The sequence below is a fragment of the Sinohyriopsis cumingii genome, unplaced genomic scaffold (assembly GCF_028554795.1).
Source record: "Sinohyriopsis cumingii isolate HCF-2022 unplaced genomic scaffold, ASM2855479v2 utg001838l, whole genome shotgun sequence".
In the NCBI taxonomy this organism is placed as follows: Eukaryota; Metazoa; Mollusca; class Bivalvia; order Unionida; family Unionidae; genus Sinohyriopsis; species Sinohyriopsis cumingii.
In genome coordinates this window covers 22,223-44,205 of record NW_028316069.1, presented here as the reverse complement: position 1 = coordinate 44,205, position 21,983 = coordinate 22,223, and the positions used below count along the sequence as shown (strand labels likewise).

At 37.9% G+C, this 21,983-nt stretch overlaps 1 protein-coding gene across 1 annotated transcript in view; it reads left to right on the top strand.

Annotated features, from left to right (window-relative positions):
- Nucleotides 1-21,983, top strand: part of LOC149771452 (protein mono-ADP-ribosyltransferase PARP14-like) — a gene marked incomplete at its 3' end in the record, with an annotated part of 155,359 nt that overhangs the window by 115,058 nt on the left and 18,318 nt on the right. The window contains exons 15-17 of the mRNA XM_089948430.1: nt 10,947-11,040; nt 14,109-14,264; nt 21,131-21,196. Of these exons, the coding sequence (XP_089804556.1) occupies nt 10,947-11,040; nt 14,109-14,264; nt 21,131-21,196 (316 nt within the window). The remainder of the gene's footprint in view (nt 1-10,946; nt 11,041-14,108; nt 14,265-21,130; nt 21,197-21,983) is intronic.

Below are 21,983 nucleotides of genomic sequence, written 5' to 3'. Positions count from 1 at the left end.
CAAGTACTTTGTTGCAGAAAATAACTGTGGTCCAAGATCTGGAACTAGGTATTGTTTTACACCAACCTGTCAATTTCCTTGTCTATATTTTGTTGGATCTGCCAAGTTTAGATTATTTCTTGGAATAACATCATGCAACGCATCCTTATTTCAAAATTCCTACTGCTAACGACATGTTGAACACATGATAGACCAGTTTCTGAAGAGAGCACTTTGGCATAGTTTTATAGTACCAGGTAATGCACTATTTGGGCAAACAGTAGCTTTAATTGTCTTGTGTCAGTTTTGAAGTGAGAGGTTACAGGAACTTGTGAAGATTCCTGTCAAATGTTTTCCACATCTCAATTTAGCCAACTGCTGACAGCAAAAAATAGTGTTGTGAGAAGTGAAGATGTGGTCAGAAGTCATAATTTGCCTGCAAAGATTACAAAATCAGAATGTGTTGATTTTTAGCTCTTCTTGCCATAGACCAGGAAAGCTTTTTGGATGGCCTATTATCCATCATCCATCCATCTGTTTGCTCAAGTTTGTTGTGGCGTTCTGTCGTATTGGGGTGGGGTTCTCCCAATATAATTTAATTAAATTAAATTGAAAGTTCCACCCTGGCTCGTTAGGTTAGAAAGTTAAATTAGTGATGATGTAGATTTACAGCTCTGAGCCCCCAGTCAGCAATGCCGATGGTTAAATTATAGAGAACACGAAGATGAAATTCAATCAATAACAATTTAATAAATGTGATAATTTAAAAAACGATAACTTCCAATCACTCGTCCTTCCCTCGACCAAGTGACAGCCTAATTCATCCCGTGATTTACAGTGTGAGTTCGATTTTCCCCCTGTCCTTGCATCTACTCATCTATTTCTCCCCGCTGATTCTTCCTTCTTTCCGTTCCTCTAACTCCTTCTTTGTCTCTGTTTCCTCTCTACTATCTCCTCCAGCTTCGCTCCAGACTTCAACTTCTCCTTTCTTCTCCTTTCCCTCTCTATTATCTCCTCCTCCAATTCCGCTCCCAGACTTCAACTTCTCCCTCTTCTTCCCTCCTTTCCTCCGTCTCTCTATCCGAGACAACGGGACCAAACTTTAACTGGTCTGTCCCTCAAAGCTTCCTGTGAAAAACCACAAGGCGTTAACAAATGTTTTATCGAACCTCACCTCACACTATAACGATAATTAACCATCAGATAGCTGTCACTGTTTCGGCCACGCATGCATACACATCGAAATTCCCACACACTTCTTGCTGGGTAAACAATGGCGTAATAATACAGTATCAGCAAATTGTTATACAGACATCAATACATTGCGTCTCGTCAGTATATACACATATATATTTAATCTCATCGTACTACAATCTGACAAAATCAGACGCATGTCTGTACATTATAAATATTCAACAATGGCAAAATCTATAATCATATGAACATATGTGTTAGTCTACTATAAAATACCCACATAGTAAATTACAATATTAACTCTTACGACGGCTGGCAAGCTATATAATTCTTTACAAATATCAACTCATTTCTTCAAAATATGCAAACATATTAACAAAACAAAGTAATTCTTCATACTACGATTCTAGTAATAATAAAGGATACATACGACCTACAATTAAAATGCAGTCGCATTCCACAAAGACCAAACAAATATCTACTGACCATTTGAAGCTTTCTGTACTTAGACCTTCCCGCTCTAAGATTTTCCCGCCAATAACAAATGGCTATTCGGAGTTACGCTAACCTCTTCTCTGGATAATTTCTCTCAGCGAACTAACTTTTGCCGGAAAACGCAGGGATATCATTCTACCCAAATCAAGGTCTCCCCCCATCTCGATTCTGATTGGGTGGCGCTGTGCCCCTGTCCAATCGTCTTAGCGGCCAGTTCAACCTGTCTGTCTGTTTGCAGGGGAAAGAAGTTAGGACACTCCCACTTCTTCAGGCAATTTCTTTTGATCTTGGAAACATTTCGACACCTAGGTGATAATTGGCTGTCTGTGACTTCGCAACTCCAATGTCCGGTCCTTCGATTCTAGCCACAACAATCTTACGTAACGGATTAGTGCTAGCCTTCGGCAATGTTCGACATCAAACAATGACCCGTCAGAATTACCTTGATTATACATGTTTCAAACTGGGCTACTCTGGGTCGGGGTAAACATGACACCCCCCCACGCTTGAGAATAAAATCGGGATTTTATTCCCTCAAAATTACTTCAAATGCAATGGCATTAATATACGAAATAAAGAACAAAATTATCGCGACACTACACACTGAGTGCGAACATGAATATATATATATACAGCGATCTATACCATTCCAGCGCTCCTGCTCATGAAATCGGCACCTACGTTCTCAGTTCCTTTCACGTATCTGATCTGCATCTGGTATTGTTGTAAGAACAGCGACCATCGCATCAATCATCCATTCGACAATTTCGCCTGCGCGAGATACGCGAGTGGTTGGTGGTCGGTCTCCAATATGAACTTCCGCCCGTATAAGTACCGCTCGAACCGTGATATACCGAACACAATTCCGAGGCATTCTCTCTCCGATACGGAGTAGTTCTTCTCGGCAGCTGACAACTTCCGACTGCCGTACGCGACAGGAAAAAGCGTCTCATCGTATTCCTGTAGTAGTACTGCTCCCAGTCGCGTGTCACATGCGTCGGTGCAAAGAACGAAGTCTTTTGCCAGATCCGGTAGACGGACGACTGCGTTGGATGTAAGTCTATCCTTCAGCGTTTGGAAAGCATGCTCACACGCATCTGTCCAAATAACCTTAGTCGGGGCACGTTTCTTGGTTAGGTCAGACAACGGTCCCGCAATCGCACTGAAATTGGCCACATACCTCCGGTAATACCCGGCCAATCCCAGAAATGACCTCACCTCAGTTTTCGTGATGGGCCGTGCAGCGTTTCTCAGCTGCTCCACCTTCGACTTCTCTGGGGACAGCGTACCTTGGCTCAGGGTATGTCCCAAATAGTCCAATGTCCGGAACCCTAGGTGACATTTGGAAGGGCGAGCTGTCAATCCCGCCTGACGCAGCCGCTCCAAAACGTCAGCTAACAGAATGAGGTGTTCACCCCACATCGCTGTGGCTAACAAGAGGTCATCCATGAAGTTGTGGACACCCCTATCGCGCAAGGGTTCCAACAACTTCCACATCATCCTAGTAAAGACGCTGGGCACGTTCTGTACCCCAAACAGCATGACCAACCATTGGTAGGTCCCGTCGGGAGTAGCAAAAGCTAGCTTTGCCCTATCCTCCTCCCTTACCGGAATTTGCCAATAGCCCTTGGACAAATCCAGCTTGGAGAAATATTTCGCTTTCGAGACAGAAGCGAAAATATGTTCCGGGTCAGGTAGCATTTCGACTTGAAATTCTGTCACCTGATTTAGCTTCCGGTAGTCGACACAAAACCGATGGGTGCCATCCTTCTTCTGCACTAGGACTACCGGAGAGCTGTACGGAGAGTCGGCGGGTTCAATCACTCCCAGAGCAATCATCTGCTCGATCTCCTCCCTTACGACTTGTCGTTTTGCGTGGGGCAAGGGGTAGGGTTTTCGCTGGACTGGCCGGTTATCCATCAGCTTTAACCCGAACTCGCCAAGCGACGTTCTCCCGGGTATTTCCATAAGCACATCGGAATACCCGGCCAGCAACGTATCAATCTCTTCCCGCTGTACCGCAGTCAGCATGGGGTCGCACTCCACGTCCGAGGGTGTCTCAGCCCTCGTTAACGGACAGCTCGGAACAGTGTTGGCACCTTCCGTATCGCCTTCGGCATCCTCGGTGACTATCGTGGCGATAACAAAATCGCTGGCGGTCTCTCTTTCCCGGTATCTCTTAAGGAGATTGGCATGGTACAATTTCTCCTTCGTTGGTAGCCGTATCCGATATGTTTGACCTCCGACCTTCTCGGTGACAACGTATGGACCCCTCCAGGAAACTTGCAACTTGTTGTGTTCTTTAGGGTCCCATTAAACCGTTCGACCAGTCCGTTACATTGAGGGTGATACGGTGTAGTCGTGAGGTGCTTAATTGACATCAGTCGGTTTACCTCTGCCATCACGCGACTCATGAATTGTGTCCCTTGGTCGGTCAGGATCTCGTCGGGCACTCCAACTCTTGACCAAATCCCAAACAGCGCTTCCGCGACGGTTTCCGAATCAATATTACGCAGTGCAACGGCCTCCGGATAGCGTGTAGTGTAATCTACAACCGTTAAGATATACCGATTTCCGTGCGACGACGCGGGTTTTATCGGTCCAATCAAGTCCATCGCGACGCGTCTAAACGGTTCATCGATAAGGGGTGTACTCCCCAAGGGGACGGGTCGATGATCCGTTTTCGGTGCCATTCTCTGACACTTGTCACAGGAGAGACAGAACCGTTTGACGTCTCCCTGGACCCCTGGCCAGTAGAATCCTTTGACAAGACGGTTCCGCGTCTTGGCAATTCCCATGTGTCCACCCATGAGACTCTCGTGCGCGAGTTTCAACACTTCCCCTCGCTTCTCTTTTGGTACGACGACTTGCTTAAAGTGTTCGATACCATTCCTGGCGTAGCGACACAAGATCCCCTTCTTGTATGCGAACTTCACCCCGCCATTTGGAGTTTCTCTCTCCATCCCTGCTGCAGCGTGTTGGTGCAACTGCGCCAGAGTTGCGTCTTCCTGTTGCAGCTTCCTCAGCTCGGCTGGAAGAACGTTACTCACCGGTGTCGATGTAACTTCCATCGGCTTCGCTTCCGTCTGTCGACTCTTGGACCTGGTTTCCACAGCACTCACCGGCATCGGTGTGCAGGTTTCGGGGTTCGGTTGTGGCAACACATAACGACATCCCAGTATGACGTCATGCGACAAACCATCCAAGCATGCAGCTTCAATTTTCCCCTTCACGTACAGTGAATCAAGGTCAATGACAGCCACTGGCAATGAGTCACGCGCGCTGTTCGTGTACTGAACTTCGATTACCTCCCCTGTGTAATCCTCGGGCTTAACGTACTTCTTGTCGACAAGGGCTGGGACGCTACACCCAGTGTCATACAAGATTGTGGCACCTTCTCCGTTGACAGTAGCAGACGCGAGGTTGGCTGGGTTACAGCTTGCCTCCGGCTCGCGCTCCTTCCTAGCGACGGCATTCACCTGGGTCTGCCTGCCCTTGGGACAGTACCTTGCAATATGCCCCGGGCGCTTGCAGTTGTAACACGTCGGCGGCCCTCGCCGACCTGCAAGTCCCGCTTTTGTGGGTGAGGCCTGTCCAGGTCTATGGTTGGCATCCCTACCTGTAGATCCCCCTCCGACCCTCCCGTCGCCCTGACGGTTACAGACAGCCGGCTCTACCTCAACCACATGGCGCGACTCAGTGGGTCGGGGTCGATCCACACCCGCGGAACCTCCACTTTTCGAGTGTGCCTGCTCATATATCGCTCCGCCATGCTAGCGATCTCTTCAAGCATCCGGTGCTCTCTCTCTGCTAGAAAGACTGTCAACTCGCGACGGTAAGTACTCAGGACATGTTCCTTGAGTATAACCTCGCGTAGCCCGTCGTACGATCGTTCGACTTCGGCCATCTTCATCCACTTCTCAAATAACCCTCGAACACGGGTGTGGAATTGAGAGTGGGTCTCCGTTGCCTTTTTCGCCGAGTCCCGAAAAAGTTTACGATATGTTTCGGCGGTCAGCCGATAATGGCAGAGAAGGGCCTTTTTGAGTGCATTATAGTCGTCAGCATCGTCTGCAGCTAAGCCGTGGCAGACTTCACGAGCTGCACCTTGCAAAAAAGCTGAGACATTAATCGCCCAATGTTGTTCAGGAATTTTATGAGCGTGAGCGAGTTTCTCAAACTGAACAAGAAAATCGTCGATAGATTCCTCCTTATCGCTGAACTGCGGCATACTTATCTGGACCATTCGGTGGTCGATGAAAGGTCGTCCGGTCCCTCCAGAACTTGTGCTGGCGTCGTCCCGATCGGTGTCCCTAGCTGCTAACCTGACCTTCTCCATTTCAAGAGTATGAGCGAGCTCTCGTTCCTTTGTGGCCGCTGATATCCTGGCCAGCTCTTTCTGTGTTTCTCTTTCGGCGGCTATCCGGGCCAGCTCCAGCTCTTTCTGGGTTTCTCTGTCCGCAGATATCTTGGCCAACTCCAGCTCTCTGTCCGCTGCTGTCTTGGCCAGCTCTCGGTCCGCTGCTATCTTGGCCAGCTCTCGGTCCGCTGCTATCTTTGCCAGCTCTCGGTCCGCTGCTATCTTGGCCAGCTCCTTCTCTGCTGCTTTTTCTGCCTTCCATTCCTTGATTCTTTCTTCAATAAATGCTGCCAGGCGATCTCCCTCGTAGCCAAGATCTTCCGAACCCATGGCACGGTACTCCTTGATCATTTGCCTTTCTGTAGCCATATTGTTATACTAATAGGAAGTGATACCTTGTCTCGACTTTACTAACAATGGACAGATATTACAAGTTCCCAGCCAAATACTTACCTGTCGACAACAACTAATTTCGTTCAGGTAAGATATTTGCTCGATATTTGCTTCACAATTACTGCAAGTAATTAAAGATCTACCAAACATGCAAATATCAAATATAACAAACACAAGATGAGAAAATCATAAAAATTCAAAATACATAGGATGGAAAATATCTCACACTGTTCACTAATACTTCCTAACAAATAAACTTTTAGGTTGTAAAATAATATTTATGTCTAATTCAAATCCCGGACGAAGCGCCCACTGTGACGTTCTGTCGTATTGGGGTGGGGTTCTCCCAATATAATTTAATTAAATTAAATTGAAAGTTCCACCCTGGCTCATTAGGTTAGAAAGTTAAATTAGTGATGATGTAGATTTACAGCTCTGAGCCCCCAGTCAGCAATGCCGACGGTTAAATTATAGAGAACACGAAGATGAAATTCAATCAATAACAATTTAATAAATGTGATAATTTAAAAAATGATAACTTCCAATCACTCGTCCTTCCCTCAACCAAGTGACAGCCTAATTCATCCCATGATTTACAGTGTGAGTTCGATTTTCCCCCTGTCCTTGCATCTACTCATCTATTTCTCCCCGCTGATTCTTCCTTCTTTCCGTTCCTCTAACTCCTTCTTTGTCTCTGTTTCCTCTCTACTATCTCCTCCAGCTTCGCTCCAGACTTCAACTTCTCCTTTCTTCTCCTTTCCCTCTCTATTATCTCCTCCTCCAATTCCGCTCCCAGACTTCAACTTCTCCCTCTTCTTCCCTCCTTTCCTCCGTCTCTCTATCCGAGACAACGGGACCAAACTTTAACTGGTCTGTCCCTCAAAGCTTCCTGTGAAAAACCACAAGGCGTTAACAAATGTTTTATCGAACCTCACCTCACACTATAACGACAATTAACCATCAGATAGCTGTCACTGTTTCAGCCACGCATGCATACACATCGAAATTCCCACACACTTCTTGCTGGGTAAACAATGGCGTAATAATACAGTATCAGCAAATTGTTATACAGACATCAATACATTGCGTCTCGTCAGTATATACACATATATATTTAATCTCATCGTACTACAATCTGACAAAATCAGACGCATGTCTGTACATTACAAATATTCAACAATGGCAAAATCTATAATCATATGAACATATGTGTTAGTCTACTATAAAATACCCACATAGTAAATTACAATATTAACTCTTACGACGGCTGGCAAGCTATATAATTCCTTACAAATATCAACTCATTTCTTCAAAATATGCAAACATATTAACAAAACAAAGTAATTCTTCATACTACGATTCTAGTAATAATAAAGGATACATACGACCTACAATTAAAATGCAGTCGCATTCCACAAAGACCAAACAAATATCTACTGACCATTTGAAGCTTTCTGTACTTAGACCTTCCCGCTCTAAGATTTTCCCGCCAATAACGAATGGCTATTCGGAGTTACGCTAACCTCTTCTCTGGATAATTTCTCTCAGCGAACTAACTTTTGCCGGAAAACGCAGGGATATCATTCTACCCAAATCAAGGTCTCCCCCCATCTCGATTCTGATTGGGTGGCACTGTGCCCCTGTCCAATCGTCTTAGCGGCCAGTTCAACCTGTCTGTCTGTTTGCAGGGGAAAGAAGTTAGGACACTCCCACTTCTTCAGGCAATTTCTTTTGATCTTGGAAACATTTCGACACCTAGGTGATAATTGGCTGTCTGTGACTTCGCAACTCCAATGTCCGGTCCTTCGATTCTAGCCACAACAATCTTACGTAACGGATTAGTGCTAGCCTTCGGCAATGTTCGACATCAAACAATGACCCGTCAGAATTACCTTGATTATACATGTTTCAAACTGGGCTACTCTGGGTCGGGGTAAACATGACATTTGTTATTATCACTTCTCCTAAACCACACAGAGGATTGCCATACAACTTTATACACACATTCATCTCAGGATCTAGTTGGTCATGAAAGAAAACAGTGCTGCTCTGACATTTAATATGGCCATTTATCTGTCATCCATCTATCTGTTAACACAAGTTGTTATTGCCATTTCATATAAGCTATTTTTAAGATTGCCATGACACTTTACACACACATTCATCCCAAGATCTAATTGGTCCTGAATGAAAACGGTGCTGCTCAGACATTTAATATGGCCACTCATCAGCCATCTTGAAAATTTTGTCATACTCTTTTTGAAGGGATGGTTATTTCAACATTTGGTTTTCACTAAAAGACTTGTTATGATATCTGTATGATGGCTTGGCAGCCATCTTGAAACTCTTATTATTGCTACAAGTTTAAAAATATGTTAAAATGAGTAACTGTACAAAAACTTAGGAAGATAACCTTCCCCAAAACATGAAGGACAACAAGATAAAATATAAAAGGTAAAGGTGGCGCTCACCAGATAATATGTACTTTTGAGAGAGTGACATATGTAAGGTGAAGTAGTTCACATTTAAAACATGCACAGTGGAGAGAATGTTTGCATACCTCTATGCTACATTAATGTAATGTGGATGATATTTCTTTTGGATATTGTACTTTTGGAAATTTTACATGATTTAAGCACACTGCTAACTAAAATGACTGCTCCCTTGTGTTAAAAAATCAGTCTGAATTAGTCTAAAGTACACTATACATAGCAGCTATTAAAATAGGGAAAATGAATTTTGCCAGACTAGACAATACCAGCTTCTGAAAGTGCAATGAATGAATTACCAAATATATAAAATGTAAAAAAAGTTATCGGCTCTTTTTTATACAATTGACCTCTGAAGTTCAGGAAGTGAAAATGACCAAGTAGAGCTAGCACTTTTTTGAAAGGTGCACATTTGAAGTAAGGCCAAGCTGTATACTCTATAACCCATAGTACACCCATCAATCATACACCAAAATAAAGGGAATTAAAGGTTCTTTGCATTATACCTAAGATATACAAGGTCTTTTTTAAATAGCCAGTATAACCAGTGAGGAAAGCCGGGGAAATTCTTTTTCTTTAAAATCCTAACCCTATGCAAAATGTGAAACTGTATAGCGCCAACAAAGAGCTTAAAACCCTGTTAAAGGTATATGAAATAAAAGATATATGGTTGTTGGGATCATGTGATTACTGAGCCTCTGATATCATGGATTTGTGTGAATAGCAATACAGAATGTTGAGTACCTGGTCAGATTTTGTCAGTCCAATAGTATTGTCTTGTCTGTCAGTGAATTACAGACATAAAGTATGTTATATGCACAATTTCTGAGAAGATATATAATCTTTAGATTGATTTCATGCATGTTGGACTTGATGTAAGATAGTTTAGGTCTGCATTACAGGGTAGTTAGCTGCTATTCTGTGCCCACACCACAAAGTTTCAGTGAATTCCAACTTTTAAACTGGACATATGCTCTGACCTGATACCACAACTTAAAACCTGTAAAATGGGGTGGGAAATGTCATAGGAGACTCAAATAGACTTTGAAGGTTAGATATTGGTAAAAGAAAGGAGACTATTAAATTTAGGAGGTAGGAATTTGCCATGGCAACCTTCTGAGGGCTGTACCAGTAAAACTTATATGGGACACAGGGAAGGCACTTTTAAACCGGGGTACTCACCCATAGAAGCAATTTTAGAATTTTCTTATCATTTTAATATGAACTCAGAATTGAAGTAATCAAACATTTCACCATTCATATCCATTACTTGAAGAAAAAGACACTAAACATGCTTTTCATTTCATCAAGTAAAATATACTTTGTCCTTTCTCTACTTACATGTATTTGTAATTCTAAAGGATAATAAATAGCAATGGCTTTCTCCAAAGAGTTATGGCAGTTGAGTTCTCTATTATCATTATTTTCTTGCTTTGAGTGTAAACATTGTGTTCAGTTGATGAAAATATTGAATGAAGTAGGGATTTTTTAAAAAAATGTTTTGAAATGATGCAGATAATTGGTTAAAGCACTTATAATTGTTTCTGTGAAACTGTTAGATAGTTCAGGTCCAGTAGTAAGTGAAACTGCCTGGGCAAAAAATGTTAACTTGGATGGAAAACTATGCAAGTAAAAATTATGCTCAGTGTTGCAGAGTCTTGTTGAAATTTGGTATGTATGTAGAAATACAAACAATTAGTTAATATCAGAAATGTAATGATTCTCATCACTCTTTGAGTAAATGTATAGAGATAAAATTATTGAAATTTGGGTAGGAGTTCAGATGTTGTACTCAGTTTCATGACTACAGAGTCGAGACTTGTCTCATCAGGGGTCTGGTCTTTCTTCCTGACATGATGGAACCATAAAGAGAAGCTCATGACAGCTATCCTTGTATAATATTAACAACTGTAACTCATTTTTTGATAGACAAGTTTCACTCACAGATAGAAATTGTAATAAAAACAATTATATTAATACAAATAAAAACTCACTGATATTATTTTTTATGTGTGAATTGAACTTGTTTAATTTAGGCTTTTGAGAAAGAAGAAAAAGAATTTCTGAAACGATTATCTTCACCCAGTAAACCAGATGGAAGTGCAGAATATCAGAACAAACGAAGACGTGGTAAGACGTTATTAAACATGTAGCTTCAATACATCCATTACTGTGATATTGGTACTTTGTAGCTCACCTGACCAAAAGTTCAAGTAAGCTTATGATACAGCCATGCATCCATCATAATCTGGTCTAGACTATTAACGGTTGCCATTACCACTGAAAAAGTTATATTTTGGATACAATTTTGATCAAACTTGGAACATGGGCTTATATCAGCAAGATCTTGGATGAATTCAGTAATGATTGAGATCCATGCATAATAATAAGGTGATTGGGTTTAGCTTTTTAATGCAGTGAAGACTGTATTTAATTTCCAATATGATTTTGATTAAACTTTGAATAAAGGCATATATCAGCAAAATCTCAGATCGGTTTGATAATGAATGACATTCATGGATACAAATGAGATGATCTGGTACATGATTGACTGGGGGCCCCAAGTGGCCGAGTGGTCTAAAGCGCTCTCCGTTACGGATCACTGCCATCTCACCTCTGTCTGCGCAGGTTCGAGTCTTGGATTCGGCTAAGGTGGGTATGTGAGAAAGCTTGCCAGTAGCTTCTCGAGGGTCGGTGGTTCTTTCCAGGGATTTCCCGGGTTCTTCCTCCACCATTAATACTGGCCGCCATGTATAGCCTATCGTGTGCTGAAAAATGGCGTTAAACCCTACAACAACAACAACATGATTGACTGAGCATGTTACCACTCTGAATGCCATATTTCTGGTCTGAAGGATCAAACTTGGACTATAAGCTTGTATCATCAAGATCTCTAACTAGTTTGTTAATGAGTGATAGCTATGTATATTAATGAAGTGACCTTATCTTACATCTGATGGCTGAGTTTTTACCACTCTGGAAGCCATATTTCTGATAAGGTTTATCAGCCATGGAATATGGATGTATATCATCATGATGTTGATGTTGGATGAGTTTGGAAAAGAGAAAGATCTTGACATATGAATCGAGTGATATTGTATCTGATAAAATGGGTCTGTTATTTTGCTGGATACCATATTCCTGATGGATTTTGAGCAAAGTTTGCATATGTTCTCATGTCATCAAGATGACAAAAGAGTTTGAAGAGGAGGAAAATCCTGGCACAGCAATTACGTGATCAGTTGTTTCATTGGCTGGTCTGATTTTAATCAAACTCGGAATATGAGCGTACATCATCAAGATCTAAGTCTAATTTGATAATGAGTAGGTACCACTCAGATTAATGAAGTGGACTTGTATCAGATTTGCTGAAGTTCTCATTATTCTAATGACTCTATTAAGGATGTCATATCAGAGTTGTTATTTAATAAGCTTAAGATATATCATCCTGACTTCGAACAAGTTTGATTATAAGCAAAACCTTAAGTCACATGTATGAGATAATATTGTATTTTCTTGACTAAGCATGTTACTATCTTGGACATCAAATATAGATTGGATTTTACTCAAATTTGATAAATAATTTTTTTTACCATCATTGTCATACTAGGCAGATCTATAACAAGTGAGATCTGTCTACATTCATTAGGTGATTTTGAACATGATTGGGTGACTTTTAATACTTCTTATGAGACTATATTTTGCACTTGATATAAAAAACCAAAATCTTCATAAAGGTTTATATCATTAAGATCTTGAATGAGCATGATGAGTTTGATTATGAGCTATATCTTTGCATGTTAATTATGGCTTTTTCTTTGGAGATTTTTTTTAGACTATTATAATTAGTAAAATTGAAATGATATAAAGTTTGGAGATGTTTTGCTCAGTGTTCTTAAAATACTAATGATGCCTGCTTAGAGAAATGGTTAACTCTTGAACTATGTAAACCAGGTGAACAATAATTAAGTAACAAATATTCATAAAAAAGTATCAGCATGTTATTTCTCAGTAATGAACATCAGCTACTTTAAACTTTGTATAATACGTGTGTATGCTTATTTTTTAGCTTGCATATTTGAAGTATAGTAGAACTATTAGTATCAGCATTAGTGTCCACAGATATTAAGGCATTCTACATGTGTACAGCCTTATTGCATCTCAACCATTCTTTCTTCCTTGATCCACTGCAAAATTATTTTGGAGTGGGTTTCATATCACTTTCTCATAAGGGAGGGGGCTGAATGAATTAACTTTGTACTTATACTTTATTTGTACATTCTTGACAAAGATTTTGCATTTCTCTCATCATAACCAAGTATGTTTCTGCACCCTGTATACATGCTGCCATACCAGAAATAATGCAGATACTTGACAAGGGGATGTATCTTGATGAGTACTACACCCTCATCACAAAAGTAGCTTCCTAACATTTATATTGTGTTTTAAATATATTTCTCCAGTTCTGTTGATTCTAAAATCATTAAGCTAGAAGAAGTATGGATCTCTGTAAGTGCCACATCCTTACCATTTAAGTCACAGTGACCCACATTTTACATCATTCACTACGTCATTACAACCCATTGTTTTGGCATCACTGCTTTTAATAAATTTCTTACTTGATTTTTATTTCTTTGGCATCGTTCATACTAGAATCATGAAATGAAAGATGATATCATCTCTGTTACTACCATACTCCTATAACAAGAGAAATCAGTGGTCCACCTGCATTTCATGTGTGACCTCAGCCAAAGGAGCTAATCAAGGTTACTTGCTGATGCATGAAGTATGCTTTTGTTAGAGGTCATACTGGTTGTGACTTCAAGGTTAATCAATGCTTTTGGCTTTTTATCGAGTGAAATCTGGGTTCTATGGGTGAAGATAAAGTAGCTTTTGAAGCTGACAGTAAGAACAGTGATTTAAAAATACAAGAAAAACAAAGTTAATCTCTGCTTTCAATTAGCTCATTATATTCCTTCTATTTTGTTTATTTTTATGTCTTTTATTTTGTATCATAAGGCCCAAGATTTCATTGTCAAGATCCCTTTCACTTTCTTCATGAAAAAGAATGCTGACAGTAGTGTCAAGACATTACTGAATGCTTCACAGAGGTTAGCTGTGTAATGATTTGATTACATTTTGAGTAAAATATTCATATTCAGGCTATTACATTAACTATTTATCTTTCAATTTTGCAGGTAGACAAGCATATAGTGAGGCTTCCACTACTTCAGGCAATCCACAATCCTCTGAATTTATACAGGTGCCTCAGGTGAAAATAATACCTGGAGATATTACAACATGTAGTGTTGAAGCTATTGTCAATCCTACTGATGATGTGGTATGTTTAGAAGGTACAGTATATAGTTATGAAGATGGAGAACAGAGTGTAACATTTAGAACCATGGAATGTAATGGATTTTAAAAGAGAGTTTACACATATCCAGATTACACAAAAATATTGTTTGAAAATGGATTTATGGTTGTTGTTATTAGTCACAACTGGCTTATTTAGCAAATTGGTGCCTCACTAGTGTGCAAGAAGAAAGAAAACTTATTCTGACAATACAAAGTCACTCTTGTTTTCTTTGATTGTTTGGCATACCTTAACCCCAGTCCTTGACACTTTTGCATCATCCATTTCAAAGTTCACACACAAATGTTGATTTGGGAAGTCACCTAACAGCTAATGACTGGATAGATCACAACAAACTACTATTCATGAATTAGTAACTTTCATGGATCATTGTATATGAACTCTGTTCACTTGCAAATTTAGTTCACTGTGATGTGCTTTTTAGTACTGTAGCAAATAAATGTTACTCTGTACATAGTTACTTCAACCTATAGGGTTTAAGCTATGAGTTCATACTTGTAAGATTTACATGTGAATGAAAGGCAAATACAGGTCACTGTTTCATTGCAGCAAACATTGTCACTTAAGTCCTTTGTAATTTCATACCTTTGATACTATGGGCATACATTGACCCATGACTCCTGTCTTGCATCTTGTATATACATCTTTTACTGTTGATTGCATCATCTAACATGCAACATCTCCCACAAAGTTTTTTCTTAGGTTGGATGAAATTTACCAACAAACGTATGGTTGGTGGGAGGGATTTGTTTTCTTTTTGGAAAGATCTTAATTTGGGTTCAAAGAAAAATAAATTGTGTTTATTTTGAGATATGTATTGCAGATCTGATATTATATTGATTGTTCAGGGTTCCCACGCTACCAAGAAATCGGGAAAAAGTCAGGAGAAATGATAAATTTTGTTCTGACCGTGAAAAATCCTGGAATTTTGCAAATATTGAGACAGTCAGGAAAAAACCAGGAATTTTCAACCACCACTTGATGCCCAAAACAATCACGTAATTGAGTCATAACTAAACTGATTGTGAGTTAAATTTATCAAGTTCTAACCAGAATATTCGGAGGGTGTGGTATGGATCATTTGGGTGCTTGCAATAAACATATATCTGAGTCAGTCCCATAGGTGTCATCCCCTTGTGATGAAAACCTGTACACCAGACCAATAAAAACATTACAAAAACAAAAAAAAACTTATATGAGAAAATTTATTCATACATTATATAACATGAGAAAATTTATTTATACGTTATATAAGATCAACAGTTTTAAAACAACAAATGCTATGCACAAAGTATTTGTACACATATTTACATAATTATTTACATTTCTGAAACTTTATTTCATTCTTTTTACTTACAACACTATCATCTTCATGCTTTGGCTGAGCAAAGAAGCTTTTGATGGATGCTCCCTTCATTTCAAAATTTCTTTCATGCAGTTTTGTCCTGAAGTGTTCCTCCAGATCATATATGCCTGATGCCACCACTTTAATGTCTTTACTGCATATTTAACAAAAAGTATGGGAAGTTTCTAACTTGGATACATCTACAACACCAGGGAAGACTTTAATCCAATCAGCCTGAAACTTGCCATGACCTCAGTCAGAGTCTTCAAGCTTGCGTTTCTTTGAGTTAGGCTCATCCATTTGATGGATGGAATATTTTAACTAGATAAAATAAATAAATTTAAAAAAATAAAAAATTTAGATTTGACATGTGATAGAAGAAGATCTCCCAATTACAAATGTGTCACGAATTTATATTTTTCCTCATAACCCCAAGATATTATGCCAGGAGCTATCTAAAAATTGAAATCTAAAAAAATAAAAAAAATTGACACAATAGCAGTCCAGAAGTTTATACCTCAAAAGCTGTTGATCATTTCTATTAAAATTGCATATCCAGTGTTTGAAAAGCTATGAATTTGCTATATAGTGTGCTGATTATGGTAAAAAAACTTGATATAAATTGGCAGTGTTACATATTTTCGAGCCACGAGGATGATGTCACTCAGTATCTGTACTACTTCCATCATTATGGCAATGCATCTTTCTGTTTGCATTACGTATCTGAAAACTTAATTCAGAACTATCATGTCATGATAAAATGCCGGTGCTAAATTTAGGAGACTATGTACTTGAACTAGTATATTGTTAAAATCAAAATTTAATAAATCGACTTTATCTCCACACAGAAAAGTCAGACGAATTATGTTTACACCAACATGACTGCCACACTATGTAAAGTATGAAAATTGTTGTAAACTTTATGCATTTGATAGTAATAAGTATAAATAATAAAATAATAATGTATAAAATAAGAAAACATACTTACTACACAGGTAGTTAGTCAGTATTAGAAATCCAAGTGTGTGTCAAATTTCGATAAACGACAGGATCTTTACAAACAGGAGTTTTAACCATGAAATGAAACTCATTTCATTATCAAAGGAAAAGCGCAGTTTTGAGTATGATTTTATTGGTTGTACTGAGGTACACTGACATAAATGGAAAAAACCCAGTACAAATTACAGGTAAACTGTACAAGTTGACACCTATGCAGTCCAATGCTCAGTAGATTAGATTCATCTAGTAGACTTTTATTTTCAAAGTCAGCATGATATCCATATCTTTCCTTATGTGGAAGGTATGAAAACCCACTCTAGAATGGCAAGAGGCAAACATCATGGTGGCAAAGCATAGCCACTTACCGGATGGCCTAGCAAACTTTAAATGTTGTTAGATCAAGTGATACGTGCATGAAATCGATATGAAAATGACCTATTTTCTCAGAAATTGTGAGTATTAAAATCATTATGTCTTTAATCTGCTGAAAGACGAGATAAAACTACATAGTTGATGAAATGTGACCTGGTACTCATGATTTGCATTGCGAGTCGCATGAGTACACAAATCTAACAACCCACATTTTCAAATATTGTAGAGAAAAAATAAAAATATTAAATGAAAGGCATGTACTGGTTGTAATAAAAATACAAAAATGAAAGAACACAAAATTTCCATATTTATATATTCTGAGAACAACTTCTGGAGTTTTGTTATATCACGTGAATACCATGTTGACATGTGCTCTCTGCTTGATAAATCAGACTGGCCAGATTGCTTGTTTTTACAAAAAGTATCTGACTTTCATTTAATATAATTGAATTTCTCTACAACAGCATTAAAATGGAGTTTGTTTTTGATATCATGTGACTAATGGACTTCTGATGTCATCGTTTGAGATTTTTGAAGTGACTAATAATGCAAATGGTGAGTACCTGGTCAGGTTTCATCAATGCCATAGTTTTGTCTAGTCTGTAAGCAGGTTAAAGAAATAATGATTATAATACTTGCCATTTCTGAGAAAATAAATGCTTGCCATTTCTGAGAAAATAAATCATTTTCCTATTGATTTCATGCAGGTATAAGTCGTTATAACATAAGTTTAAATTTTGTAGGCCCACTGGTAAGTGAGTACCATATGTCGGTATCGCACGGTGGCAGCAAATTCCAAATTTTCTATATGCAATTGCAATGACCCCACACCCCAACCTAAATGTCCAAATATAAAAAATGGGGTGGGAATATTCGGAGGAAACCTGGATTAGAAAATGCACTGCTATTCATTTTAAACCAAATTTGTAGTCCAAATTGTTGAATCTCAGAGCTGAAATGAGAAATTGTCATCGCTTGTGTTATTTATTAAGAAACTATTAATGCCCCTGTATCAATGCAGGTTTGGGGACTGGTTTAATGAATTACAAGAAGACAAGTTGATTTTACAGAAAATTCAGTCCTTGTGTATACAACAGTATATAATTTTGAAGGTCTTTTGTCAAAATTTAAATCAACCCTTTTGAAAATATTATAATTATGGCTTTTTAACCAGATCATCTTGAGGAGATTAGGCTGTTTGAAAAATCTTCTTTGGGATTTTATTGGCACAGATAAATTCAGGGTTAAATTCTCTTCATTATAAGACAAGATTCTATTATTTGTATTTATTTTTTTATACTGTAATAGGAAATGTTTACTTTCTATAAGATGCAGATGTATATATATTGCTTTAGAATTCTTTAGAATTAAAGGTTTGAAAGAAAACAAAACTAATTTTTGTTAATTATGTTGTTCCCACTTAGCAACATAATGCAGGTCAGCAAAATAGAGTTAGAATTTTTATTTTTTACATTGAAATGACTTTACATGTCAATTTAAAGGAATATAATCAAACTTGTTTTGTGTGATACATTTTGTGGTTTTGTACATGATCATCTTTTCTGGCTTAGATGTTTTGGAGAGTCTTGAAAGAAAACCGTCTTTAGATTTAGAAAATGCTTGTTTTGTAATCTAACTGTACTTTAATTCCATTCAGTAATGGTTGTATGTGAACCTTGAAAAAATTAATTTCATCCTGGAAAAACCCTGGAAATGACCTGGAAATGTATCTTTAGAAAAGCATGGGAACCATGACTGTTGTATCTTCCTTTCCAATGTTCTGTTAGCCATATTTTTTAGCATACCTGGCGATAATATCATGTGAGCTTGCTGTATTGTCACAAGTGTTATGTGTTGTCCATTATCTATCAACATTTGATATTTTAAACTTCTCAAAATGCACAACAGCAGTTTCAACAATAGGGCCAAGAGCAACCTGACAGAAAGGCCTTTTTGGTATGTGCAAATTATGCTAATATTCTTCCAAATAGAAGAAAACTTGATTTCTTCTCAAAAACTGCCACAGTGTGATCCTGCTATAACGTGTCCTGTGATAATGGGAATTTGGATATAATGCAGTTGTGGTGTGGTTCCCGACTTGTCATATATTCATTCGCACATGAAAAAATAATTGTTTTTCAAAGTACGTGAAATCATGTATAAAAAATCTATTATCATTTTGGGAAAGAGATCATGTATGAATTCGAATATAATATGATCGTGGCGTGGTTCCTGAAATTTTAAATACATGTACATGTAATTTTCTCGTACTCAGAAAAATATGTTTTTTAAGTACGTGAAATAGTGTATAAAAAAATGTATTGTCATTTTGGGGAAGAGATTGTGTATGAATTTTTATATAATACAATCATGGCGTAGCTTCTGAAATTTACTAGTTGCACCAGGTTCTTGAAATGTTATGCCAAAATTAACATTATCAGAAATGTTACTTATTACTGATCCATGAGCAAAGCCAGTAAGTCATCTTTGTGATTGTCTTCAATTAATTCTGTATACAGTCATTGCTCAAACAATAGCCGACATGTATTTCTTTAACTGCATACACAACCAAGCAGCAGACAATGCAGTGGTTGATTAAAGATTATCACAATTTAATAAACATCAAAAAAAAACGAAAGCCACCAACATGTTTGCTGGGCTTGGTGGTGTTATTAGATGCAATCAGTTGAGCAGTAAATAATGTCCACTTTATTAGCTGGAAATTGAAAGGGTATGAAATTGTACATGCATTCTGCTTCAAAATCTTAATAAAAGTATTTTTCACTTGTTTCTTTTGATATTCACAAAATCTGAAGTAAAAGTTATATACATGCTGAAAGCATGTGTTGTTTGTTAATTATTCTTGCTGTAGTAATTGAAATAAATAGGTATACAAGTGTTAATTATTGGAAATTTACAATGGATAAAGGTACACGGAAACGCATATGATAAAAGTTTAGCAGTATGAAATTTGTACAGACACCGTTCATAGACCCTTGAATGTAATGAACCAAACATGTGTTTCGTCTTTCTTAACCTAATTTTGCTGTTCATTTTTCCCATTGAATTCAGACACATAATGATGTGTGACAGAATTACTGAATAGTTTAAATATGTATGCAGTTTTTGCAGTGGAATTACATATATTATGGATTAACTGCATGCCACGACAGTACAATATCAGATGGTAAGTATACGGTGTTAATACTCTGTTCATGCTATATATTAGACATTGAATTCAGACACAATGATCCGCTACAAAATTATTGAATATTTGAAGTCTGTGTGCAATTTTTCAATGGAAATTTATGCATTATGGATGAATTGCATGCCACGATGGCACGATATTAAATGGTGTTGATACCCAATTCATGGTATACATCAGACATGAATAAACGTATATGTGCCAATGCATTGTTTTCTGAAAAAGTAAAATACTGTAAAACCCGCATTAACGCAACCCTACTATTAATGCGATCTAATATTTTGGACCCCAGTTATTGCGTTATAGTGGGGTTCCACTGTACCATTAATGCCAATCTTAGATGCAAGTATGATGCCATTACTAAAAATAGAAAAACCTTTAAACACCTTGTTCTAAAAATTTGTTCATCACATTTTGATGAAATTTTTATAGTATTGTGGCATGAAGGTTTTTCAGATTTGTACAAATGATGCTGATTCATTATTAAATATGGTTAACTTTATTAAAAAATGAACAATAAAAACATTTCTCAAAAACCAACCTATAGAATTTGACCAAATTTAACTTGAAACATTCTTTCAAGTTTATGCACATCATTTGATCTGCCATCCTAACTACAAGTAGATATTTTTTTAAATTGCTGCTTAAAACGCACTGAACAGGATTGGACCAAATTGGACCAAAAGTATCCTGGTATGACATTCTTTTATTTTTATGCTAATGATGATGATGTGCCATCAAACATAGATGAATATATGAAAAGAAAATTAGAGAAACTTCAAACTATCTTCCTTATAAAAAAGTAACAAATGTTGAAGAAAGTTTGATGGAAACCATTCAGTTAACTGATATTTCTTGAACTTCGCAGGCATTAAGTTATTATGCACAATGTATTCCAGACCTGTCTTTTTCAAATTTACAGGTGGTGTTTCTAGAGCCATCTTAAGGAAAGCTGGTGCTGAGCTAAAGGAGATGTGCTCTACACTTGGTAATGACAAAATGAGTCCTTTCCATTAATAATTATAATACACCTGTGTGAAAAATCAGTGCTTACAAATATGTTTTTGTTTTCTGTTTTATTTATTTGCAAAGTTGAAGTCATGGAATTTGCTGTTGAAGTTTCTTTCTTTAGATATATTATTATGAGAAGAACATCCTCTGTACCACAAATCAAGACCTTCCAGGCAAAAAGAATTGTAACTGTATCTTTTGATTTTGTTTTAGTAATAACTGTTAAAATTTGCCTAAAATTTCATCTGTTTACCAAATGGAAATCAAACAGGAGTGGTCTCCCCTTAGGTTGAGGCTTTGGCACCAAATCCTGTCAGTCACCAGTTATTTCTGAAATACATTCCATTTTATACCTTTTCATCAGTTGATGCAATTCTTGGTGTTTTCTTAAAACACACACTCACACACACACACCATTTTCTTTACATTTTGCTCTATCCCCATCATAGATGAATGCTTTTCGTTATTATATGTACATTTATCATATGATAATGTTAAAACTCTGTCACAGGTCTTCAACTAAGTAACAGAAAAGAGTGAAAACCAACAAGTTTTGTAAAATTCAACAAATTATTTATTTCCCTAGAATACAAAGTGAAAATTTATAAAGAACTTACAGTATTGTGAATTAAATCCCAAATAGTCCTAATTATTCTGTCACATGTCCAAATGTCTAAAGTTTCAGTTGAATTCCAGTGATGTTCCTAATAAGTCCCAATATTGAATGTGTTGTTGTGCCTGTAGTCTCAGATGTGCTAATGTGC